The 22,777-nt window shown below is 44.7% G+C and overlaps 1 protein-coding gene across 4 annotated transcripts in view; it reads right to left on the reverse strand.

Moving 5' to 3' along the window:
- The window catches only part of MAF (MAF bZIP transcription factor), a 192,370-nt gene extending 172,947 nt beyond the window's left edge, over nucleotides 1-19,423 (reverse strand). For 3 of the 4 annotated variants that reach the window (XM_014874458.2, XM_014874459.2, XM_014874460.2), the window contains exons 1-2: nucleotides 17,718-19,423; nucleotides 7,079-7,144 (exon numbers count right to left, since the gene is read on the reverse strand). In XM_014874458.2, coding sequence (XP_014729944.2) covers nucleotides 7,111-7,144; nucleotides 17,718-18,805 — 1,122 coding nt within the window. In that variant the 5' untranslated portion in view covers nucleotides 18,806-19,423 and the 3' untranslated portion in view covers nucleotides 7,079-7,110. Of the gene's footprint in view, nucleotides 1-7,078; nucleotides 7,145-15,464 lie in introns of those variants that run through there. The other variant, XM_088172061.1, reaches the window with a different exon arrangement.
- Nucleotides 19,424-22,777: the final 3,354 nt, after the last annotated feature.

A 22,777-nucleotide genomic window follows, 5' to 3' on the forward strand; every position in this document is an offset into this window, starting at 1 on the left:
GATCCTGCATTCTGTGCACACCCAAGTCCTGCAGAAACAATAGGATTTTTGGATGTGCAGGAAATGCTGAAGTGAGCCAGCATTTGTTAGCTGCTGATGGATTACATTAATATGAATATTTGTCTGTAGGGGACAAACACTTTGAGAAGTGAGCGCAACATTATGGGCAAAACATCAGCAATAATAGCAAAAAAGGATAGAGAGAAGCATCATTGATGTAAACCATGAAATAAATAATATATGTCAACTTTTATGTTTCTTGCCTTTGATCTGGGTACAGCTGACATTAAGTCCAGGAACTGATACCTTTTTAGCTGAGAAGACACAAGATGTCAAGTTCTATTTTTTAGTGCAAGGCCAACATATGAAAACAAAGCTAAAGGAGTCGAAGAATTGAGCATAACAAAAAACACAGAGATTATCTCTTGTCATGGGAGAGAAAATGATGAGAGTTTCCATGGAAGTTGAATGGTTAATATAATGCTGTCTTCACTTTGCCATTCTCTCCTTATTAGAATATAATTTGTGTCCAAGTAATATTGAAAGAGTTTTGTTCCTGAGCACAGCAAGGGAGTGCCATGGGTAGAGCCACTGTAGAATGAGGACTACAAAATATACTCACGTGCTTATTCCTCATTCCCTGCCTGCCTCTTGTTTTAACTCCCTTGTAAAGGCGTTTGAAAGTGAAGCTGTTTGGAAGCACACATAAAAGCATCCATTAAAAGGCATTACATTACAATTCCATTGGATCCTGCCCAAGTGATACAGAGGCAAGCTGGAGCATCACCACAGATCCCAGGGAGGTGACTCCTGCCTTGGCTTTGGTAGCACCAAGTAAATATGGTCTTTGTTTTACTTTCTTTCTTGCTTTTTACTAGCACCACCCCTCTGGCACGGGACTAAGCCCAGAGCCTCTCTATCAGCTCCCCCATGCTCCTTATCATTTACACCAGGTAATAGGAAGCAGAATTTGGCCCTAGGTGTCTACATTGGAGCTGAAAATGGGTTAGTAGGTTGTTCCTATAAACACTTACAGCTGTTGCTGGCTAAAACCACAGCCAGAAGATTGCAGACAGGCAGAAGTGCCACCTTGGATTTTGTCCTCTTTAAAACGTGCACCTCTCCCCAGGGAAATCACCCTCCTTCTGGGAGACCCGGGATGTGCTGCCATGCACCCCTCTCCTCTACAGCCTGGTTCCGTTAAGATTTCCATGCCTTCACACCCCCTTTCCTAAATTTAGCCTGGGCCTGAATCTTGGTGCCTGCTCCGGGCTGTGGTGCTGCAGAAGGGCCGGGGAGCCCGGCTCTGCCGTCAATAACCCGGCACAAAGGCCCTGCACAACGCCGAGCCGAGATTTAATTACCTATCACTGCTAACAAAAGCTCTCTTTATTTTGATTAACTTTGAGGGAACAAGGTTCCCCACCATCAGAGTATGTTTAAGTAATTACACCGTACAGACTAATATTCCTGAAAACACAAAAAGAGAGGGAGTAGGAGAGGGGAAAGAAGAAAGGGAAGACATGAGCTCAGCCTTACTTCCCAATTTAAACTAGGAATGACCTCAGGGTCAATTTTTCAGAGTATCTCAGATCAATTCAATTCTCACCTCCGCTGCCTACCTGCTAGCAAATGAACTTACTGTGCCTTCCAATAGACAGAAATGGCTAAAAGGAAATCGCATTTAGCTGCATCTGAATAACCATGGTTATTAGATGATGCGTGCAGAGGAAAAATTACCATTTCCCTTCTCCTTCTCCTCCTTGTGATTGTCATTCTCACCTCACTGGTGATTAAGATGTAGGATGCTCTTGCAGATTGTTAATTAGGTGTTAATATCTGCAAGGGGCCACAGCAAGCTCCTACACCTGAGGTCATTTCTCAGAAGCCAGGCTGTCTCCGGTGACAATACCTGTAATTCCCATAGCTAGTTTGATTCCCACTCAACAGCTGGAGCTAGTGTTTCTTTCATGTCTGGTTTCATTTCCTTTCTGAAATTATATGAGTGCTAATATCTTTATTATCTTTCCCATAGAAGTGCAATGCTGGAGCATGGCACAGCGTGTTGTTCATAGGCTTTCTTTTATTTTTCTTTTTTTTTTTTCTCACAGCATTTTCAAAACATTTCAAGCAAAAATCTTTATAGTTAGCAAATTTACAGCTGAGGGCTCCATTATGTCTGGGGAGGGGTAGAAGGTAGGAGGGAAACAATAATAATTTGGGGATGGAAGAAAAGAAAAGCTGCACAACTGCTGAATGATAATGGCTTGAACCTTGGGAGAAAAAAGGTAATGGCAGGAAGGGGAGGAATTACAAGGACAGTGTGACCTCTGCTTGCCTTGCAGGTGCACAGGAGCTATTCTGTACATAGAGGTATTAAAGATATATCGTCTTTAAGAGAGAGAGGGGGCACATAACTGATTTTGCCTTCATTTTGGCACGTTCAAAACCAGGGTAAAGTTACGTGTAATTCAGAAAATGACCAGTTCCCAAAGCACCTGACGATTGTAATCCTGGCCCAGTGCACTCAGGAGACTAAATTCCCTTTCCAGTAGAAACGGTGCATGGGACCTGGACAACATCAGTGATTTCCCATCCCAGAATATGAAGTAAGGTAAATGGCAAGTACTTCAATAAACCAGTTTCCATTAAAGGGCTTCAAGGAACATTACAGCTATTTTTTAACTCCCACAAAACCCTAGAAGGTAAGAATTAATTATCTCGGTTTATAACTGTGTAAACTGAGATATAAAGAGATCAACGGTAACAGACCTTTAGAAACCTCAGATAACAAGTTTAAAGTGCTTCAGTATTTTGCTGAATCTAGAATCAAATAAGTGGGTCAAAGTCTCACAAGTGAGTCAGACTGTGACTCCCAACTCCCGTTTTCTTCACTCTCTAAACATTGTGACTATATGTGGAGCCTGAGAAGTAATTTTATATGTGGGATGTTAAATCAGTACTTTTCCTGTCTTATCAATCTCCTGCATTTTGGTACAGTGCGAATCATTTGGTAAGTGGCACAAATTAGAAAACCCAGGAGAGATGTTAAAAATATTACCTTTTTTTTTTCTCTCTTAGCACTTAAAATCCTTTATTAGAACTAAAGAACAGCAAGAACTACATCACTGCAAAATATTTTAGAGCTTGCTCTAAACACAGGGAAAAGTATTAAATTACTTTCCTGGGTATTTTAGGGGAGTGAAAGCTGTTACATATGGCATACACTTTCTCTTCACTCATAAAGATTTGAGACATTTTCATACTTCAAATTCATAGGAATAAGCTAGAAAGGCATTTGAGACATAGTAAAATCCTGCTTTTTTTAAACACTCAAGAACTTATTTTTTACGTACATAAAATGATCTGTAAAATGTACTAAATATGTTTGGGAAGAGGAAAGGGAGAGGGAGAGGTTACTCTGAATTTTTTAATCAAGAATAACATATTGCATCCCATTTGATAAAAAAAAAAGATTCTCATTTAGGCTTAATACAGCACATCTGCTTGAAAAATACATACAAGGCTCCCATTGACTGCTGTGGGAAGTTTGCCAATAATATTTCATGGAACTTATCTTGATATCAGCCTCGGAAAATAAAGACATTTTACAGGGAGTGTTAATTCAACAACGCAAAGTTAAAAATAACTTGCTCATGCACAAAGAAATTTGATTGTTTTTACAGTTCTTAGCTTTAATTTTCAATTTTATCAGATCTACAGTCTAGGAATAAAAACAAGATCTAATTTGCAGTGAAGTTGGATAGTTTGATATCACAGGCCATGGCCATGAAAAGAGAAATGATATCATGAACAGTCAGACTCAACTGCACATCAAAAATATGCGTGAATAGTATGAGAATGAAAAAGGTCTTGCACAAAACACAAATCTCTTTTAAAAATGCATGTGCAAATGCAGGAATAGCAGTGAAAAGTAAGTAAATGTGTATTTTCAGAGCACCATGATTTCCCCTGTGTGAAAGGTCTTAAAGGCAAACTGGAAAAGGAACAGAAAATACATTTCTGTTCTTTACTGCTCCTTATTCTCCCCTTAGTTTAGGTCTCATCCATATGGGGAAATTAGGAAATAAACTATACTGCAGTGCTATTCATTGCCTGGGTGGACGCTCCTACTCTAGAATAAGAGTGGATTTTCCTGGTTAATTTATTTTATTTTGAAAGCAGCTTAGCTGTACTGGGGAAAGGGAAAATCCACCTTTACTCCCAAATAAGAACATCCATCCCAGGAATTCACAGCTCAGCTACCTCTGTATGAGTTCAGATTTTGCTTTTTATTAGTATTACATCCCCTGTAGATATTCCATTGTGATGGAAGTGCGGGCTCCAGGAATTCAAGTGAGATTTTACCAAAGGCTTCAGTGGGACCAGAAGCCCACCCAGGATCTCTCTTCTCACCTGAGACGTAGGTAGGAAGCAGTTTAGATCCCAGGGTCCATCTTTGCTTCATCCTGCCCTTGGAGCTCTAAAAAAGTCCTTCAGAGCCTCCTTGAAAACTGAAACATTGTTACACGCAGCAATAAAAACCAGCAGATTTTTTTCTTGCCCTTTTTAAGAAAAAACCTGGCTACATTTTTTATGTCAGAAGCAAATTCTACTTTCCAACATCATGATGCTGATCAGGAAATAGAGGGATATTTTATTCCTGTTGGTTCCGTGACATTGGAGGATGGAAAAGCTCTTCTGCACCAAATAAAATACACTGAAGCACAGTGAAATACACTTGGGGTTATGTATGTGTTGTAAGGGGCCTTAGCTGGTGCTGCTAGGAGCTGGAATAAGACAAAACAGAGCCCTTAGAAAATAACAATTGCTTTGTAAAGCACCACAATGGATCCTTCATGGTATTTTATGGGATAGCAACTAATTTTGTTGCTGGAATAACAGTGTATATCATAAAAACAAAATTCATCCTGCAGTGCTTACTCTGAAAGCTCTCAGGAGTGGGAGGACGTGGAGTGACACCAGCACTGGCCTCCACCACCCCTGCTGCTGCCTGACCTGCCACGGACATCATGGTGAGAATTCTTAACCAGCAACCACCAAATATTCTAGTCACAGACATTAAATAAATGGCCTTGAAATCCTAAAAGTTTGCCAGAAATAACATAATTCCTTCAAAGGAGCCAAGTTAGTAAGTCAGACCATGGAGACTACTGTCCACTGCTATAAATGTACAGTCTTAAATTCCCCCAACCAAGCCACCTCCATGAATATCAAGTGAGCTCTCCTCCAGACAGCGTGCACGATCGGAGTTTTCATATCTAAGCTTATTATTCCTAATATCACAGAGACACTTCCCTGAATTGTCCTTCTCCTGCCCAAATTCCCCATCTGACCAGATGTCTTTCTCTCTCTTGCTTTCACCTGTCAATCATGTTCACAGCTGAAATTTGATTTCTCTCCCAACAGTAACCTTAGATGAAATATTACCATAGGGGTCAGAACTGCCTGAACCTTGCCGTAAAAGTTTGTTAACTCTTCCGAGACCCAAGAGCTATTTGCTTAAAACTAACAGATTTTGCTGCTGGTTGTTTTGTTGTTTTTTTGGTCTCTAATATGTGAAAATATAACCACAAAATACTGAAGGAAGACACAACGAATTGTCCCAGAGAACAGCAGGCTAAGCAAGTCTTGAGATCACAAGTGTCGATAAGGGGAAAAGATTTCCTTTTTAATCATATGGATAAAAAGAATAAATATCACTAATTTATATAAATCTAATAGTCACATATATGAATTGCAGGAAGCATGGCAGGTTTTCCCATGGGATTATTGAAATTAGAAATGTTTCCCAAGGAGCAAGTTGATGAAACATGTGCTGCACCTTTGCAATTAAAATACACACTTCACGTATACACTTCAGCTGATAGCAACTTGGCTCTATTCTTGCAAAAAAGCATATTGCACTCTAAGTTTTCACAGAAAAAAAACCAAGTGTTCTGGTTTCCCTCTCATTTTTAGTGGTGAAAAACAGGGGGAAAAAGATGCAATGCAGACAAAACCCCATTCAGGGTGTTCCTCAGGGAAGTAAGAGGAGCATCAGGCTTAAAATGAAGGTCCTGTAGTGCTCCTTGAGAATCCTATTCCTACGGCCTATACACCATCCAAAATTCCTCTCAGTTCCATTTAATGTACAGGCTAGAGCACCAATTACATCCTCCCCATCCTCACTTAAATTTTAAATAATGAATTTGTTACTTAAATTTATTTTCAAAATTAACAAATAAATCTATTATTTTAATTCATTATTTACATTTCTTTTAGAAGATAAAAAATAAATATATTTTTTAAACAAGCTTAATTCCATGAGCTATAAAATTCAGCTGTTTCTAACAGCACTTAACCATTGATCAAAGCATGGCAGGCTGTATGGCAGTCTGTGTTCTTAACTAAAATAGGAGGTTTCATAAAAAAATTCACACAGAAATCTGTCATTGCAACCTTGGTGCTCATTTAACCCACTTAGTATTTTTATAGTCAAGGTCAATAAAAGTCAGATTCCACGGGAAAAAAAGTAGACTGCCTGTTTGAGTCTAGCAGGGGAAGGGTTTGAAAGTTTTAATTCCCACATTTTCATTAGCAGCATATTTTTTAGTCAATGTTGACAGATTGAATGAACATGAATTTCCAGAGGAAAGCAGTGCTGTGAATTAAACTCTATTGTAATTTGTAAGTACTGAAGTCATCTAACACAGACTCATGATTTTCATCAAGATCTGAGAGAGAGCTTCAGAAGACCCATCCTTAATCCCCGTAGCTGATGTCTGAACGCTAGCATTTGAAGAAAAAGAAAGAAAACATTTGCAAAAGATTATAGATGAGGTGTGGGACACAGGAGAGCTGCCTGGCTGACAAAAGTACAAAGCCCCATCATTGCAAGTGGTTCTTACAGGCACCTGAAATCAGCCTCACCCGAAAGCCCAGGAAACTGCACCACTGCCTGTCACCGACTCCCCGGGGCTGAGCAAAAAGCACCATCTTAGCAGAAGAAAACAAAGCAGTGAAATTACCACCCCTGCTGAAATATGGCAAATTGCTAATGAAAAGGAAAACATACCTTCTATTTTTGACCTCAGGTAACAGGGATTTTCACATCACCGTTGTAGATGATTCTCTCGGGTACCTAATTTAGTAAATACATTAAAATAAACTATTATTAAAAGGAATATTTAACGTCATAAAGCCTGTCTGTTGTGCCACTATGGTACAGAATAGGACCTTTTATATGCAAATCCTAAATTAAATTTAGAAAGTCTCTTGTACTGTTTATTAACTCTGACTGAGTGAGGAAGAAATGAACAGTTTGAAGTGAAACATTTCTAGCTCACACATCTAGTATTTGTTTTACATTAATAACAGGAGATTCTTACTGACAAAATACCTTAAAATCACGTATTTTTGCCTCACCAGTGAATATCAGTTTCTAAGGTCTGAAAGCTTGTAGCTTTCTGTATTTCTTTCTTAATGATTGTTATTAGCTGCACTAATGTAATTGGCAAAATAATAATCAATTTTTGTACACACTCCATTATTTTCAAGACAGTAGTTTAATAACAAAAGCAGAGCTGTCATTTCCCCCTGCAGTTATTCACACCGTACAAATTCATCCTGTCAACACATATTTAAAATCTAATTAAAAAAAAAATTCAACATAGAGTGAATCTTTGTACAATAAGTGAGATCAGTCAATGAGTCAATCCACATTTCTTAAATATGGATATTTCGTTGTGTCCCTTACAATCAACTTTGTCTCCCCGAGTGTGCATGCACAGGCATACCCATATATTTCATATGAAGTATCTGCAGGAATGCTTGAGCTCCATGCATTTATTGTAACCATGCAGCATAATCAGAGCAAGAATAAACCACAAGCCTTATCGACTTGAATTAAAAAAAAAAGGCAAGACAAACTATAGGCGCTTTTCCAGCATTTTGATTCCAGATTAGATCTGCAGCTCTGAAAACAAAAGTGGGCAGCACGTTTAGAGCAGCTGAATGATCCCTGTCCTACATCCCACCCAAAGGTCCCCACTCAAAAAAAAAAACCTCTTTGAAATGACCCCACATGCCACTGAAAGAGCTGTTGCCTTTTTGTTTTGTTTTGTTTTGTTTTGTTTCAGGTTTGTAGGCTTTTTTTTTTTTTTTTTTTTTTTTTTTGTGAAAGGGGATGATGCTTCCATAAATGCAATACTTGGCACCTGGCCCGGGATCTCTAAAAGCAAATGACTCCTGTGGACCTTTGGTGTCATTTTCCTCAGGACGACCTCTCCTTTCATGCCAATCGGTTAATTCATCCTGTTATTAATGCAGGGGGCTTGAGAGGAACAGGTACTCAAGCCTCACACCTGAGGAGCATCTAGAAAATTATGTGGTCAGCCTGCTTTTAGTCTTTGCTGAGTCCATGCCTGCCCTAAACCCACAACCATTCCCAGCACAGCAGACCTGGAACAGGAGGCACCAACCCTCTTCCACCAACAAGGTGCATTGCTTCACTTAGCAGCTTTATTTAACTATCAGTTTATTAATAAGGAAAGAGTCAAAGACAGTAAGAGAGCGTGAAGGCAACCAGAGACACTAAGCAGATTTATTAATTTAAGAAGCTTGATCACTTTCCTTCATTTTATCTGACAGAGTTGGTGTAAGACAGTTATACTTCAATAAGTTCTCTACACTATACTGTGCTATTTTAAAAGGATTTCACAATAAAGGAAGCTGAAAGACTGTGCACAGTCTGGAGACTGTATCTGGTGTGACATGAATATAGTATTTTAACCAGATTTAATCTTACAGTATTCCCTCCTCTACAATGACTTTGCAGGAGGAAACCCTATGGAAAGGAAAATCTGTTCATCCCACACCACAGAACACTGAATCGCATTGCAGACTCCAGCAGCTCTTCCTACATATTAAAATGCTTTCATCAGGGAGTTTGGAAGCAGTTAAGTAGGGGGGAAGGGGTGAAAAAGGAAAAAAAAAATTACTATGTCTTTTTTGGTTGAATTTTGGGCTCATTTTTATTGTCACGGCTCTCAGTGCTTGAGGGATCAGGGCTGTTTGCAGTGGAGACACCTCAGCTTTGGGAGACAATACCAACACCCCGATTCCATCCCTTTCAGCAGTGCCATCCCCTGCCAAGGCCTTGGCAAGAAGTTTTGTTTCAAAATTGGAGAAGCACGGCTTAGGCTGCAGGAAAGGGAATCTGCCTGCTTTCTTACAGAAGAGGGCTTTCAGCTTAATCATATACACATTCCGAGGCACATCCACACAGACTTGTGAAACTCAGCCTCGGCAAACGCCGTTCCCGTACTTCAGATTCTTTAAAAGCCATGAAATGTAAATCCTGCCTGCTCCCATTCTTGCTCCCTGCAGAGAACTCGGGGCCCGATCCAAAAAGTAATTTTAAAAGCTTCCTTTAATTGCCTTTGGATTTAGATTTGTCTCCGTGTGCGCACAGGTATGAAGGAAAAAGAAAAGATGGAAAGGGGAAAAAAATTCAAGAACTAGAAAAGAAAAAATAAAAGGAATAAATAGAAAAAGGAAAGGGAAAATAAGAGAGAAAAATAAAAAGAAGGAGAGAGAAAAAATAAAAAAGGGAGAGGAAAAAGGAAAAGAAAAAGGGAAAGGAAAAGCAAAAAATAGAAAGAGAAAGAAAAAGAAAAAAAGGAAAAGAAAAAGAAAAAGAAAAAAAAGGAAAAGAAAAAAGAAAAGAAAAGAAAAGAAAAGAAAAGAAAAGAAAAGAAAAGAAAAGAAAAGAAAAGAAAAGAAAAGAAAAGAAAAGAAAAGAAAAGAAAAGAAAAGAAAAGAAAAGAAAAGAAAAGAAAAGAAAAGAGGAGAAAAATTGGAAATACTGTGACCAAAGCCGAGGGAAGTGCTCTGTGGACATACCTAGGGCCGGGCGGCCCGCGGGAGCCGCCGGGTGACAAGCGGAGCTCCGCTCTGGGTGCGCGGCCAGACGGATCCATAGTTCCGCCCAGACTCCCCTTTTGTTGCAGGGATGGGATTTAGAGAGAAACAAACAAGAAACAAACAAACAGCGGATGCGGTTCTCACCTTCCCGCCCTCCCGGGCGGCGGGGCCTGTCCCCGCACCTGGCTGAGCTGGGGCCCGGGCCGGGCGGCCCCTGCAGCCCCCGGGGCTGGGCCGGGGACAGGGACAGGGACAGGGACAGGGGCAGGGACAGGGACAGGGACTGTGCCCGGGGACAGAGTTTGTGACGGCGACAGGGCTGTGTCCGGGCCGGGGGCTGTATTCGAGCGGGGGCTGTGCCAGGGACAAAGGGCTGTGCCGGACACAGAGTTGTGCCAGGGGCCGGTGGCTGTGCCCGGGATGTGGGGCTGTGCCAGGAGCTGTGCCGGGGACAGGACTGTGCCCTTGTCAGGGCTGTGCCGGGGCCGGGGGCTGTGCCCCTGGACGGGCCGGCCTGGCCGGCCGGGCTCAGGGCAGCCCCCGAGGGGGCCCGGCCGCCCCCCAGGCCACCCCGCCGGGCGCGGCCCCGGTGCCGAGAGGGACGAGGAGAGGCCGCATCCCTGCACAGACAGCCCGGTCCCAGGGCATTCAGGAGCTGCTGGAAACAGGGATGTGAAAATCCGTGCCAGAACTCTCCCCAGCGCTGCTGCTCCACCGGCCGAGGCAGGTGCCGGGCTGGCGGTAGGAGGCAAAGGCGTATGGGCACTGAGCTCTGCCGACACCTCGCTGTCCCTGCAGCCTTTCGGGGACACCCAGATTTAATGCAAACCCCAAGGACGGAGGGACAGGGAGACACCAGAGCTTTCGCTGGAGCAGGGCTTTGAGTCTCAACGCCTCCGTCCACAGCCGTCAGCATCTCTGCTGTATCAGGACAAGCTGGGGCAACATTGCTCAGGACTGTCGGTCTTAATGAATTAACAATTGAGAGCAGCACCCAGGGACACTCCATCCTCTACCCCCGCTGGAAACTTGAGGACACTGCTCGATTTATTTGCTGGGGATTTTTTTCTGCATGGACGGGAAACATCACTTCTAGCAAACTTCTGCTCTCGCTTTGAAGCCTTCCATGTAAGATGTCGTATTGAGATGCATTACAGAACAATGACATTTATTAATTTAAAAAAAGAGAAAATCATGTCACGAAGTCCACAGGGCTTCAAAATACGCAGGGAGAGAGGCAAGGCAAGTTCTGTCCTTGTCACTCACGGCACCACGATTACAGGCCTGCACACTTCACTGTGCGTTGCAAGTGACACAGTTTTAAAAGCCAAAATTCGGAGGGGAAAAAGTGGGCGCAGCAATAGTGAACGAAAATGATCATTTCAGAGAGCACTGAAATACAGGCGGCGTGCATCGAGGGCACTGAGATGTTGTCACACTGTGCCGGGTCAACCCGATATGGTGATAGATAGCTCGGGATGGAGCTGCCTGTCTGCCAACTACAGCCTCGCAGATCCCTGGCCTTTTGCTTTTCACTTGAAAAGTTAAGTCACATCCTGGACTATTTTTGCATCGTGTTGGCTTAGAGCTCACAAATCTGAATGCACTCAGCCCTCAAGAGTGACAAATGTTATTCTCGGTCCTCCCCCGCAATTTCAGGCAGTCAAGAATTAGATGCAGCAGAGTGTACAGTATTTTAGTCTATTGATTTGTACCTGCTGTGCCCAAAAAAATTCATTAGAGGAACCTTAAAATTATGAAGTGATTCAGTGCTCAGCTCCCTCCCAAAAAGACGAGCTCTTTCTTGGCCGCTCACCTCTGCCACGTTCTGGGCTGTGCTACATCATGTTATTCCTACCGAGACCTGCACTTAAAACAGAGATCTGAAGCATTTGGTTACAGTGTGTGTGTGCACAAGCAGGATTGGGTTTTGTCAGAGCTGAGCAAACAAAATCTATTCCGCTCTCCATAGCTACCCCTGGAATGCCCAAGCCTCATGGCAGCCGCTCACAACACAGCGGTTCAGAAAGAGGGAGGGAAAAAAGTGTATTAAAAAAACCTTAATTCCTAACATTGAAGTACGTAGGATTTTTTTTTTTTCCTGCATGAAATTTTAAATTCAGCCATCTGAACAGGTGTCAGAAACAGTGGGTCCATTTAGCTCCTCTGATGATCGGAGTAATAAATATAGAGGATTTCCTTTCAACACAGCACATGCTGAAATGACACCAATGTAGTTCTGGCATCTGAGCAGATAATTCTGATATATGCATCATTTCCTCCCTAAATCCAGGAAGCAGCTACACTCTCTATCTGATATTAGTATATTATGTCAAATAGAAATTGGTATTAAAATTATGAATGATTCTAGATCAAGAACTTCCTACACACTACGCAGAGGGAGGGGGAGGAAACAGCTGCACAAAAGCTTTCGGAAGGGAAAAGAAAAAAGAGCTGGGAAAGTTCATTTTTTAAACTAAAAATTTGCTGCCATGTTTCGCATGGAGGGAGTTTTCAAGTGACATTTTGATTCAGCACTGGTGTTTTGTTTTAAAAGGGTGAAGAAGACTTTCTAATAAATAGAAGCTCTCCCTGCTCAGTTTGCAAACTGGTACTTCTTGCCACATGCCTAGGGAGAAATAGTTCAGGAAATAAATATGCACTGGTGTGACTGGGGTACTTCCCTCCCTTCTCCCGTCTTTTTTTTTTAGGATACAGTCCAGGATGACATTTTTTCAAGCAGAGAAAATGCTGTAGCAAAACCAAAAAAATACTCTCGGCCTCTGCTCAGCAGCAGCCTGGAGGCTGGGCAGGAGAGGGTTGTGTTTCATTTTAGAGAGTGGAAATAAAAAACGCTTAGGGGCAAGGTGGGTTTGGGAAGGAGGAGGGGGCTGAGCCTCAGTGCACACCATTTCCAAGCCAGCAAAGGGCTGCTGTCCATGCACGTATCTCCCAGCACCGGTCACATGAAAGTTCTTTGTAATGTAGTTAATAAATGGGAAGGCATTATAGGACTATGGGAAAAATAGGATGCTGTTAGTGATGGGCAGAATAAGACCACGCACACCTTTTGACACCCAATTGCCTGGCTCAGACAGCATTCCACCTGCATTTTACCTGTGGGAGAACAGTGGGATCCTGCTCCCCTTTGAAATCCCCAGGGACTGCACCTCCGAGTTCAATGGGAGCAGGATTGAGGCCAGAGTCAAGCAAGGGGTGATTAATGAATGTAGGTTATTCAGAGCAGAGCAGTTCCAATTAGTCCTCAGCAAGCAGTCCTCTGGCAGAGGTGGGCGCTCCCCTGCAATGACTCATACAGAGAACCCCAATAGTCACTTTGCTTCAGTGAATATTAAAATGTGTACCTAATTTTTCTTCCCCTTCAGCTGGCCAGTTGGCGTGTTTCAGGCTGAAATTCAAGTGCAGCCTAAGAAAGGCTACATTTTTGGGTTTTTTTAATTTGCAAAGCAAGATTGTCATCACAATGCCAAACTGGAAGAAAGCTTTTTTTCGTCTCTCAGGTTGGGGGTGTGATGGGAATTTTCCCTTTGTCATCCTATTCTAGGAAGTCTGTTTCTAGGAAGGTTTTCTCTTATCTCTCAAATCATTCAAATAGGATGTTTGGGTTTTTTCGTCTGTGAAAGAAGATACTTCAGGGAGGCAGCAGTGCTCTCCTCGCTATTCACTGCTCAGTCAATTCACAGTACTTTTGAAATCTTATTGCCTGCTCCTAACTTTGCCTGCAAGGAAGCCTGAAGTGACAGCGGGGTGTGAGGATGAGGCTGGACCAGAAGTGATCCTGCTCTGGGCAGCTTGGGGTTCTGTGCTCCCTGGGGGGCTGCAGCACCACTTCAGGCGGGAGCTCTGCTGATGACAGGTCTTGTCCCTTCCCTTCCCTTCCTTGCTCTCAGCAAGGGCAGCAGCAAAGCTTCTAAGTGAGCTCCTGCAAAAACACCTGGACATCAGTAAAGGCTCAGTCAGGGAAGGGAAGGTGGGAGACAAAATAACAAGCAGCCTTGTCTTTATGAGAGGAGATAATTCCCAGCTCGGCCAATAGCAACCAGTTTACCCACAGATTACACATTAACCAGAAAATGGAACTCAAATTAACCAGAATCTGGAGCTTGAACCATTACTCAAACCCTGGTGTAACTGCAGGTCAGATGCCAAAGGGCAGGTTGGTGCCCCGGCGCTGGGGAGGGGTGAGACACAGCATCGGCTCTGGAGACCAAGCCACCGCTGTCACCAACAAGAGGCTGCTGTCCATCCCCACCAAAGGGACCTCAGCAGGAGCAGAGCGACCTCCAGCACCAGCCACTGCCCACTGACACAGGCTATTGTGGGTGCAGGTGCTGCAGGGGAGCTCAGAGCCACACCTTGACCTTGCAGCTCGACCCTGGACCAGCCGGGCAGAGGGAAGGCAACAGGTCCTGTCCCTTCAGGGCCACCAGCACCCAGCAGGGATGACCTTACTGCTTGCACCAGCAGCAGCGTAGAAAAACACAAAGGAGAAGAAAAAAAGAGTTCGGTTTATGAGCCTGGGTCTGGAGATAAACCCCCCATCCAGGAGAGGCTGGAGCATCCTTCGGAGAGGCCTCTGCCTCTCACAGAAAATGGGCAGATAATCCCATTCAGAGAGCAGGACAGCACTCTGCCGACGGACACTGGAGCCTCTCAAGGAGAGGTGGCTTTAAACGAACTGGGCTGAGTGTTTGAGGAGCCTCTCAAATTTGAAATGCCCTTTGACATGGGGAACTGCAGTGAAGAGGGACTCAGAGACCTGAATGTTTCTAGCACATTAACCTTTGGGGTTGATTGTTCAGAACAAATAACTCTCAAAAGTTGGAGGAAGTCCTTTGGATTATTTTTTCTCCCCTCCTCAGCTCTCTCTGGACTTTCTAAGGCCTGTAGCAAAAGAAAAAACAACAAAACAAAACAAAAAAAAGACCCAAAACAAAACAAAAAAAATCCACAGGGAAACAAAAGAAAAAAGAGGGGTAAAAAAGGAAAGAAAAGAAAAAAAGGAGGCAGTATGGACCAAAATGAAATCTTTCAATCTAGCTTTAAGTGGCTCTGTGATAAGCCAAGCCTGATGCAGTGTCATCTCTTACTAGAGACAGGCATGCTTAGCTGGGATCAGATGATAAGAGGATGTGAAGTCTTCTCTTTAACTTCGCTCCATCATAAAACAATCAAAATACAGGGCCATATCGTGTCATCAGGTTTTCAAGCAGATCTCCTCCTTGAGATCTCCTAGAACTTGGTGGGATGATCTGAGTCACTGAAACTGCCCTCGCTGCACTACTGAGCAGACAGAAGCAGCACCTGAAAGCTCACGTTTTTTCATCTACCTGAAAGAGAACTTGAGTCCTAGCGGGTGACAATTTTCCGTTTTACACGAAGCTATCCTTTTCCTTCTCCCCTCCTGAACATTATTGAGTCCAGCTCGTGGGTCAGCATCGCCCCTTCGGCAGGCAGCACGCTGAAATACTGCGCTCGCAGTTATGGAACTTTGAACTACAGACTAAGAAACTGAGTACGGAATCAAAAAAATGCAGTTTATTATTGTAGATTATTCTCTCTTTCGATATAACCATAGAGTTGAAAATGAAAGAAAAGCACATAGGAACATCACACGTGGTTAGTTAGTAACTCAAGATATAAAACAATTTTGCACAGCAAAATATGTAAAAGAAAAAGTAACTGACAAGATTTTTTTATATTTATTGTGGTAAGATTTACTTTCCATTTTTTTTTTTTTAAAAGACAGGATATCAGTCCCTGAAAATAAAATTTACTGATTATTGCCTTTAAAACTGTGGAATTTTTGAAGTTACAGAAAATCCAGTTCTGCACCACAATACAACTGTAAAAAAATCTGCATCATTTTAAAACTGTGCAGTAATGCCATCTTTATAACTGCATAAATTGTATTAGCGTTCTAAACAGGTTCGTAAATTTTTTTTGTTGTTTTTGTATTATATGCTTGCAGGTTATATCTTAGTGCAATTCAGTCCCAAATACTTCAATTTTGAAAAAAAAAAAAAAACAAAAAAACAAAAAAACCAAAACAACCCATACATTTTTAATGTAAAATACCCCTATAGATATAAACAGGGGTGCCTCCCCCTTTTAATACTTTGGTTTTCAAATACAGTCAGTGGTATAGCAAGGACTACATATACCCAACTTATATTTAAGTTGCAAGCACATGCTGCATAAACTACTTTTTAAAACAGTCCCGTTGCAAATTCTACCCCCCTTTACATCACGACAGTAAACAATTTAGTGCATCAATCTTTAAAAAAAAAATCTACATCTAAACAGACCTAACTCTTTCGAATTTATCTATAACATTCCTTTATCTGTAGCATACATTTTAACTGGGCTAACAGATGACAGAAACTAGAATTAAATTATATACTAGGAACCCAGAGCATTCCACATTTGACAATGACCAAACGCAAAAGGAAAAAAAAAATGGGGCAGATCACTTAAAATTAATTTTAGACTGTTTTTAGGCAACAGCATGGTTTCAATGTCCCCCCCATGTGGGATGTGAATTTTGTTTTTTAACATCTTACCGAAGTTCTTTCTGTGTTTTTGTTTTTTTGATTTTTTTTAAATTTTTTTTTTGCCACATTAAGTTACCAAAATCCATTCTGGCAGGTTTTTTGAGAGGGAATGCTTCAGTGCATTTAAAAGGAAGTCTGAAGTTTTGAGTAACTCAAAGCAGTTTTAGAGCAGATGCAAACTTTAATGGGAGGAAGAGGAGGAGGAAGATCAAAGGTTGCACTTTTTTGCTTTCAACCCAAAAAAGTGATGAGGCAATAAAACAAAAGGATGAATGCCATGCCATAATAGTCTCCAAAAGTCCATTTCCAAGCAAAAGAAAAAAAAAATAATTATACCATACATGACCAGCATGCAGGGTTTTTTATTAATATAATGTCTCTTTTTCATAGTCTTTTGAAACAGTTATAGTTCATTGTTGCTAAGACAAAATAGCAAGCGTAATGCATGAGATGAGTATGGGATTCTAATGGCAGACTAAAGTCTCACGTTTGGCAGATTAAGGCCAAAACTCACATGAACACACCGAAGGTTGATGCAGGCTTGATTTGGCAGGTTGATCTAGGCATATCTCTAGTTTTGCACAACAACGCTAAAAACTGATGGAACTCAGCAAGCTGGAGTCTAAAATTTTCACATTGGATTTTTTTTTTTTTTTTAAGTTTTTAATTTTTTTAAATTTTATTTTTCTTTTTGCAAAGCTCAAATCTCATATGAAGAACTCAGGATGGCAAAAAAAAATCTGACTTTTTGGACACAGCAAGCTCAAAAGAAAAAACCTCATGAACTTAAAAATATATATATATATATAATGTGGATGGCAGGTTTCAAAGAACAAGCTTCATATGAAGAACTGAGTTGGTGGCGAGTTGAATCTTTCAAATTAAAAAAAAAAAAAACACAACAGCAAGCCCCCACAAAAAAAAATAAAAATAATAATAATAATAATAATAAACAGAAAGGAAACTCATGTAGAACTTTAGATTGGCCAACACGGAGCCAGCCCACCTTAAAAAGAAAAAAAAACAAAACAAAAACAAAAACCAACCCAAAAAACAACTTTGTTTTAAAATTGTTGTGAGTTTTTTGTTTTTTGTTTTTTTTTAAAAAAAAAAGGTAATAGAAGGTGGCAAGCGGGGTTGTGGCTCTAGCAAAGCCCCCAACAACAACTCACACGGAGAACTTTTAGTTAAGGTGGCAAGGCTGTGGGAACTCACATGAAAAACTCTGGAGAGGAGGGGTTGTCGCTGCTGGATCCGTTTTCTCTGAAGCCATTGCTGACCAGCTTCTCGTACTTTTCCTTGTAGGCGTCCCTCTCCCGGACCAGCCTGGAGATCTCCTGCTTTAGGTGCTCCACTTGCTGCAGCAGCTGGTTCTTCTCCGACTCCAGGACGTGCCGCTGCTGGACCCTCTTGAAGCGGCAGGACTGGGCATAGCCCCTGTTTTTGAGGGTCCTCCTCTTCTGCTTCAGCCGGATCACCTCTTCCTTGCTGACGCCCCGCAGCTGCCGGTTCAGCTCCCGCACCGACATGGTCACCAGCTGCTCGTCGGAGAAGCGGTCGTCGAAGTGGAGGCCGCCGCCGCCGCCGCCGCCGCCGCCGCCGTGGTGCGGGTGGTGCAGCCCCCCGGCGCCGCCGCCGCCGCCGCTGCCGCCGGAGCCGGAGCCGGCGGCCGAGGAGGCGGAGGAGGGCGGCGCGCTGCCCGGCGCCGCGGCGTGGGGGTGCCCGCCGCCGCCGCCGCCGCCGCCGCCGCCGCCGTGGTGCGGGTGGTGGTGGTGGTGGTGGTAGTGGGGCGCGCCGCCCTGCGCCGCCGCCGCGGCGATCACCGCCGACACCACGGCGGCCGCCGAGCCCATCTCCTCGGCCGGCACGGAGCCGCCGGCGGCCGCGGCCAGCTGCTGCCCTCTAGCATAGCCATCGAAGGCGCCGGGCAGCGGGTGGTGGCTGCTGTTGATCAGCGCCTCCACCGCGTCCTCGGGGCTGAAGCCCAGCGCCTCCGGGTTGAGCTGCTGCGGGTACCCCGTCATCCAGTAGTAGTCTTCCAGGTGGGTCTTCTGGTCGGAGCCGGAGCCGGGGCTGGGCGCCGAGAAGCTGGGGGACGGGGGCACGGAGCTGCAGGGCGTGCTCATCGGGGTGGAGGAGAGCGATCCCCCGGCGATCAGGCGGCCGCACTGGCTGATAATGCGATCGGTCTCCACCGGCTCCTTTTTCACTTCAAACTTCATCAGATCGAAGTCATTAACATATTCCATGGCCAGGGGACTGGTGGGCAGGTCGGAGCTGCTCATCGCCAGCTCTGATGCCATCCTTTTGCTGCCGAGAGTCCTCCAGAAAGGGTGCGCTCCGGGAGCGAGGGGGCTGCTCTGAGTCGCCACCGGGTGAGCCAGCTTGATTTTTGGCGAGCTCCGCTCCGCTCTCCTGCTCTGCCTCCGCTCCGGTCCGCCCCGGCGGCTCCTCTCCCGCTCCGCGTTATCCCTCGCAGAGGCTCCGCTGATGCATCAGAGCGCGGGGCTCTCGCTATTCGCCTTTTGCATAGAGGGTTTTTTTTTTTTCCTCCTCTCTCCCTCCCTTCTCTCTCTCTCCTCTCGCTCTCTTTCGCAGCTCGCGAACCGCAGCTGGAAGTGTTAGCTGGTGTTGTTGCGAGTAAATTTGTTGTTGTTGTTGTTGTTTTGTTTTGTTATTTTTAACACTTCATGGTGCCTTTCCTCTGGGCTCTCTCGTGCAAAGTGCAGAGCGAGGAGAGAGGTTCATCGGGGGAGGGAGGAGGGAAAGAGAGCGAAGGCAAAAAAAAAAAAAAAAATCAAAGTCTATATCGCAACCAAAATAATAATAATAAGAGTTTAAAAAAAAAATAGAGAGAGAGAGGGGAAAAAAAACAACTCGGCCTCAAAGCTACAGCAAGAAGATGAAAAATATTTAAAGGTTTGATCCGGCAGGAGAGTTTAAAGCATTGCGGAGTTTTATAGCGCCCGTGACGTCAGGCGGGACACGGGCTCGGGGCCGGGCCAATGGGCGCACGCCGCCCGGCCTCATTAGCATAAGAGTCTAGCGACAGGGAAACTTTGCGGGCTGTCAGTCAGGGCTCAGCTGACTGTCAGCGCCCGCTTAACCCCCTCCTGGCCGCCGGCACCGCGCCCGGGCTCGGCTCGGCTCGGCCCGGCCACCGCCGGCCCGCTCCGCCCGCACCGCACCGTGCGCGCCCGAGGCCGAGCGCCCTGCCCCGGGGCGGAGTGCCCGGGAGCTGCCCCTGAGCCCGGCCCGGCACCCGAGGGAGCTCCGTGCGGCCCGGATCAGGGAGGGGGAGCGCCGGACGCGGTACCGCGGGGGACCCGGCAGCGCCCGGGAGGGAGCGGGCAGCGCGGAGGCAGCGCGGCGCTCCGCCGTGCCCGCCGCGGGTACCTGCGGACGGGCGGACGGGCGGCCCTGCCCCGGTGCCGGCCGCGGGTCATCGCTCCGCACCCTGGCAGCGCCCCGGTCACGTATTGATTATTTTGTTACGGGGGCATCGATGCCTCCATCCCCCGTGCCCGCCCGGAGGTGCGAGAGCCCCGCAAGTTTGCAAACCCCGCGCTCCCTCCGCACCCCCTCCCGCCGCACTCGGCGTGCCGGCCAGGACTAATTAATTTAATACATTTAGAACTAATTGTATTTGCTTTCGTCTCCCCCCACCTCCAGCCCCCCCTAGCCCTCCGGGAGGGGGCTGGGGCCGGTCCGGGGGCCGAAGAGCGGCGGCGGCGGCTGGAGCGGAGCGGCGGAGCGGCTCGGTTCGAACCTCGACAGCGCCATCTCTCGTCCGCAGGTCAGTGCCGAGCGCCGGGCCGGGCCGGGACGGGACAGGACAGGACAGGACGGGCACCCCCGTCGTGTCCCGGCCGCCCCCGCAGCCGCCGCGGTCCCGCCCGGTCCCGGCTGCACCCGCCCGGGTCCCGTCGCGGGCCGGGGAGACCCGCAGCCTCCGGGGCTGCCAGGCTCGATTTTCCAACCGGGCTTTATGGGAATATCGATAGAATTAAAGTTACTTGTAATTCCGTGATAAATGAGATGTCTCTAGTAAGTAAGATTAAGTGCAGTGCTATAAAGTTGTTTATCTGAAAAGTAATTCTCAGAAACCTGACTTCTGACACTTGGTCATATATTAAACCTGCTTCTTGAACATTGTACTTCAAATCCTCCCTTCTCCCCTAGCCCGGTCCCTTCCCCCCCGGAGTTTGCTATTTATAACGCCGCTCAGGGTATCACTCTGTAGGTGCGGGCAAGGCTCTGGGTGATTTTTCACCGACTGTGAAAGTCATCATTTGCAATAGCCAAAAAATCTCTGCTTAGGAAATAGCGCTTGGCGAGTGGATTTACGAATGGATAACATCTTCTGACTATGCCATTATCAATGTGAGTGCCAGTACAACATCTGAAAGTCATACAGCATGTACTGTTCCTGGCAGCTGAAAGGGGTAGGGCATACTGCGAGTTTAGGAAGATAACTAGATCTAGAAATTATCATAGTGGCAATTCTGTAAAGATAAAAAATGCTACCAACATTTCTAACAAAATTAAAATACAGTAGTGCACCGTCCCACAACACACCCGCACACACAGAGCCATGCACATCTGCAGCTTTATCTTACAGATGGTGATTCGTGACAAAGTTAATGCAAGTTAACTGCTCAGGCTGACTTTCCTATTTCTTCACTTTGTTGGAATCAACAAAACTTCAGGCTCACAGCATAAATCCCCCCAGGATAGGCCAATTCCCTGTATTTTTTTTTCCTCCTGAGTAAGATGAATATGGCACTATATATCCCTTAACATGCTTACCTGTGAGAGACATAAAGTGTGTGCTAATATTTTTAAATGAAAAGGTTATTGCATTTCAGAATGTACGGTTGTAGTATTTCCCTAGGCCGTGTGGTAGATGGCTACGGAAATGTGGCTCCAGCCCCATAAAATTGTTTGTTTGGATGTGAAGATTCAAAGTGCTACATTTGCAAACGAGTAAATTTCCTGAGTAAACTCTGAACTCTAGACAAAGAGTATGAAATTGTGTGAGCTAATGGGGACCGTCTCTTAATTGATACCAATGTAAGCAAGTACTGCAAATTAATTGAAGCTCTGACCTACCAGAACAGCGAGTAAAATTATTAGTTGTACAATATTGTTCTTGTGTGATGGTTACACAGAACTGCACCAAAATGTCTCTACTGTTCAGTGAAGCAGAGAAAAAAGATTATTAGCAATTTTTGGATAACCTTCAGAAGCAACATTCTCCTCCCTACAATATATAATTCTCGATTTAGTAGTATTTTTCTTTATTATTTGGCTATTCACAATGGGTGTCTAAACATTTACAGTCCTCTATTAACAGTGTTTCTTCCATAACAATCACACACTTTCATTTCAATTAGAGCTATTCAGTCTCTAGTTTTTCCACAATTATCGCAGGCCAATTCCCCCAGACTGCTCCCTTTTCCCAGCACTGTTTGTAACAATCCTGCCCCGAGCCAGGCAGAGGGAAAACTCCTCTGTCCCTCTCACAGCCTCTTGCTCCGGTTTGTTTTCAAGCATCTCCGTTTGACGACGTACCCGTGGAGCCCTGCTCGCTCCCAGTGTGCTGCTGACCTGGTTCATGAGCCTCCAAACTAATGTATATTTATTGTGGGAGAGTTTCCTGACAGAGCGTGCAGGGGGACGTGAAACATTAACTCCAGAGCCTCTGGGGTCGGTGTGTGCAGAGCAGGCAGCAGCAGAGGCAGAACTTGCACCGCTGGAGCGTGTGTGCCTGTCCCACACACCACATCCAGCAGGAGCGAGCGTGCAGCTTTTGTGTTATATGGACTCACTGAGTAATTTGTTATAACTTAAACGCGTATCAAGACCAACACATTAAGTACAGTTACTGCTCCTTTTGTTTATCTAGTGTCTTATTTTATGGTGCAGAACTAAACAGTGTCCACTGAATTTAACTATGAAACCAGCCAAATTGATTTCAGAAAGACTTCTTCAGGGTAACAGAGTGATAAGGCATAAACTGCTCCTAGGTGCAGTGCTAGATAAATCCTTTTAACAGTCTTCAGATCAGTTAACAGGGTAAGTAAATCACATATCACTGTTAGCAGATTTATGGGAGAGAATTAATAGAATCAGACGAGATAATCTGGTAAGGATAAAATTGCTGAGGAAACAGTCCTGCCTTATATTGGAGAGTATGAAACAACAGTCTGATTACTGGGAGTCGTTATGGATTGCTGAATTATGAGCTAAATCATCATAAGAGTAATTCAGTA

Source organism: Sturnus vulgaris, chromosome 12, assembly GCF_052056855.1.
Source record: "Sturnus vulgaris isolate bStuVul1 chromosome 12, bStuVul1.hap1, whole genome shotgun sequence".
Lineage (NCBI taxonomy): Eukaryota > Metazoa > Chordata > Aves > Passeriformes > Sturnidae > Sturnus > Sturnus vulgaris.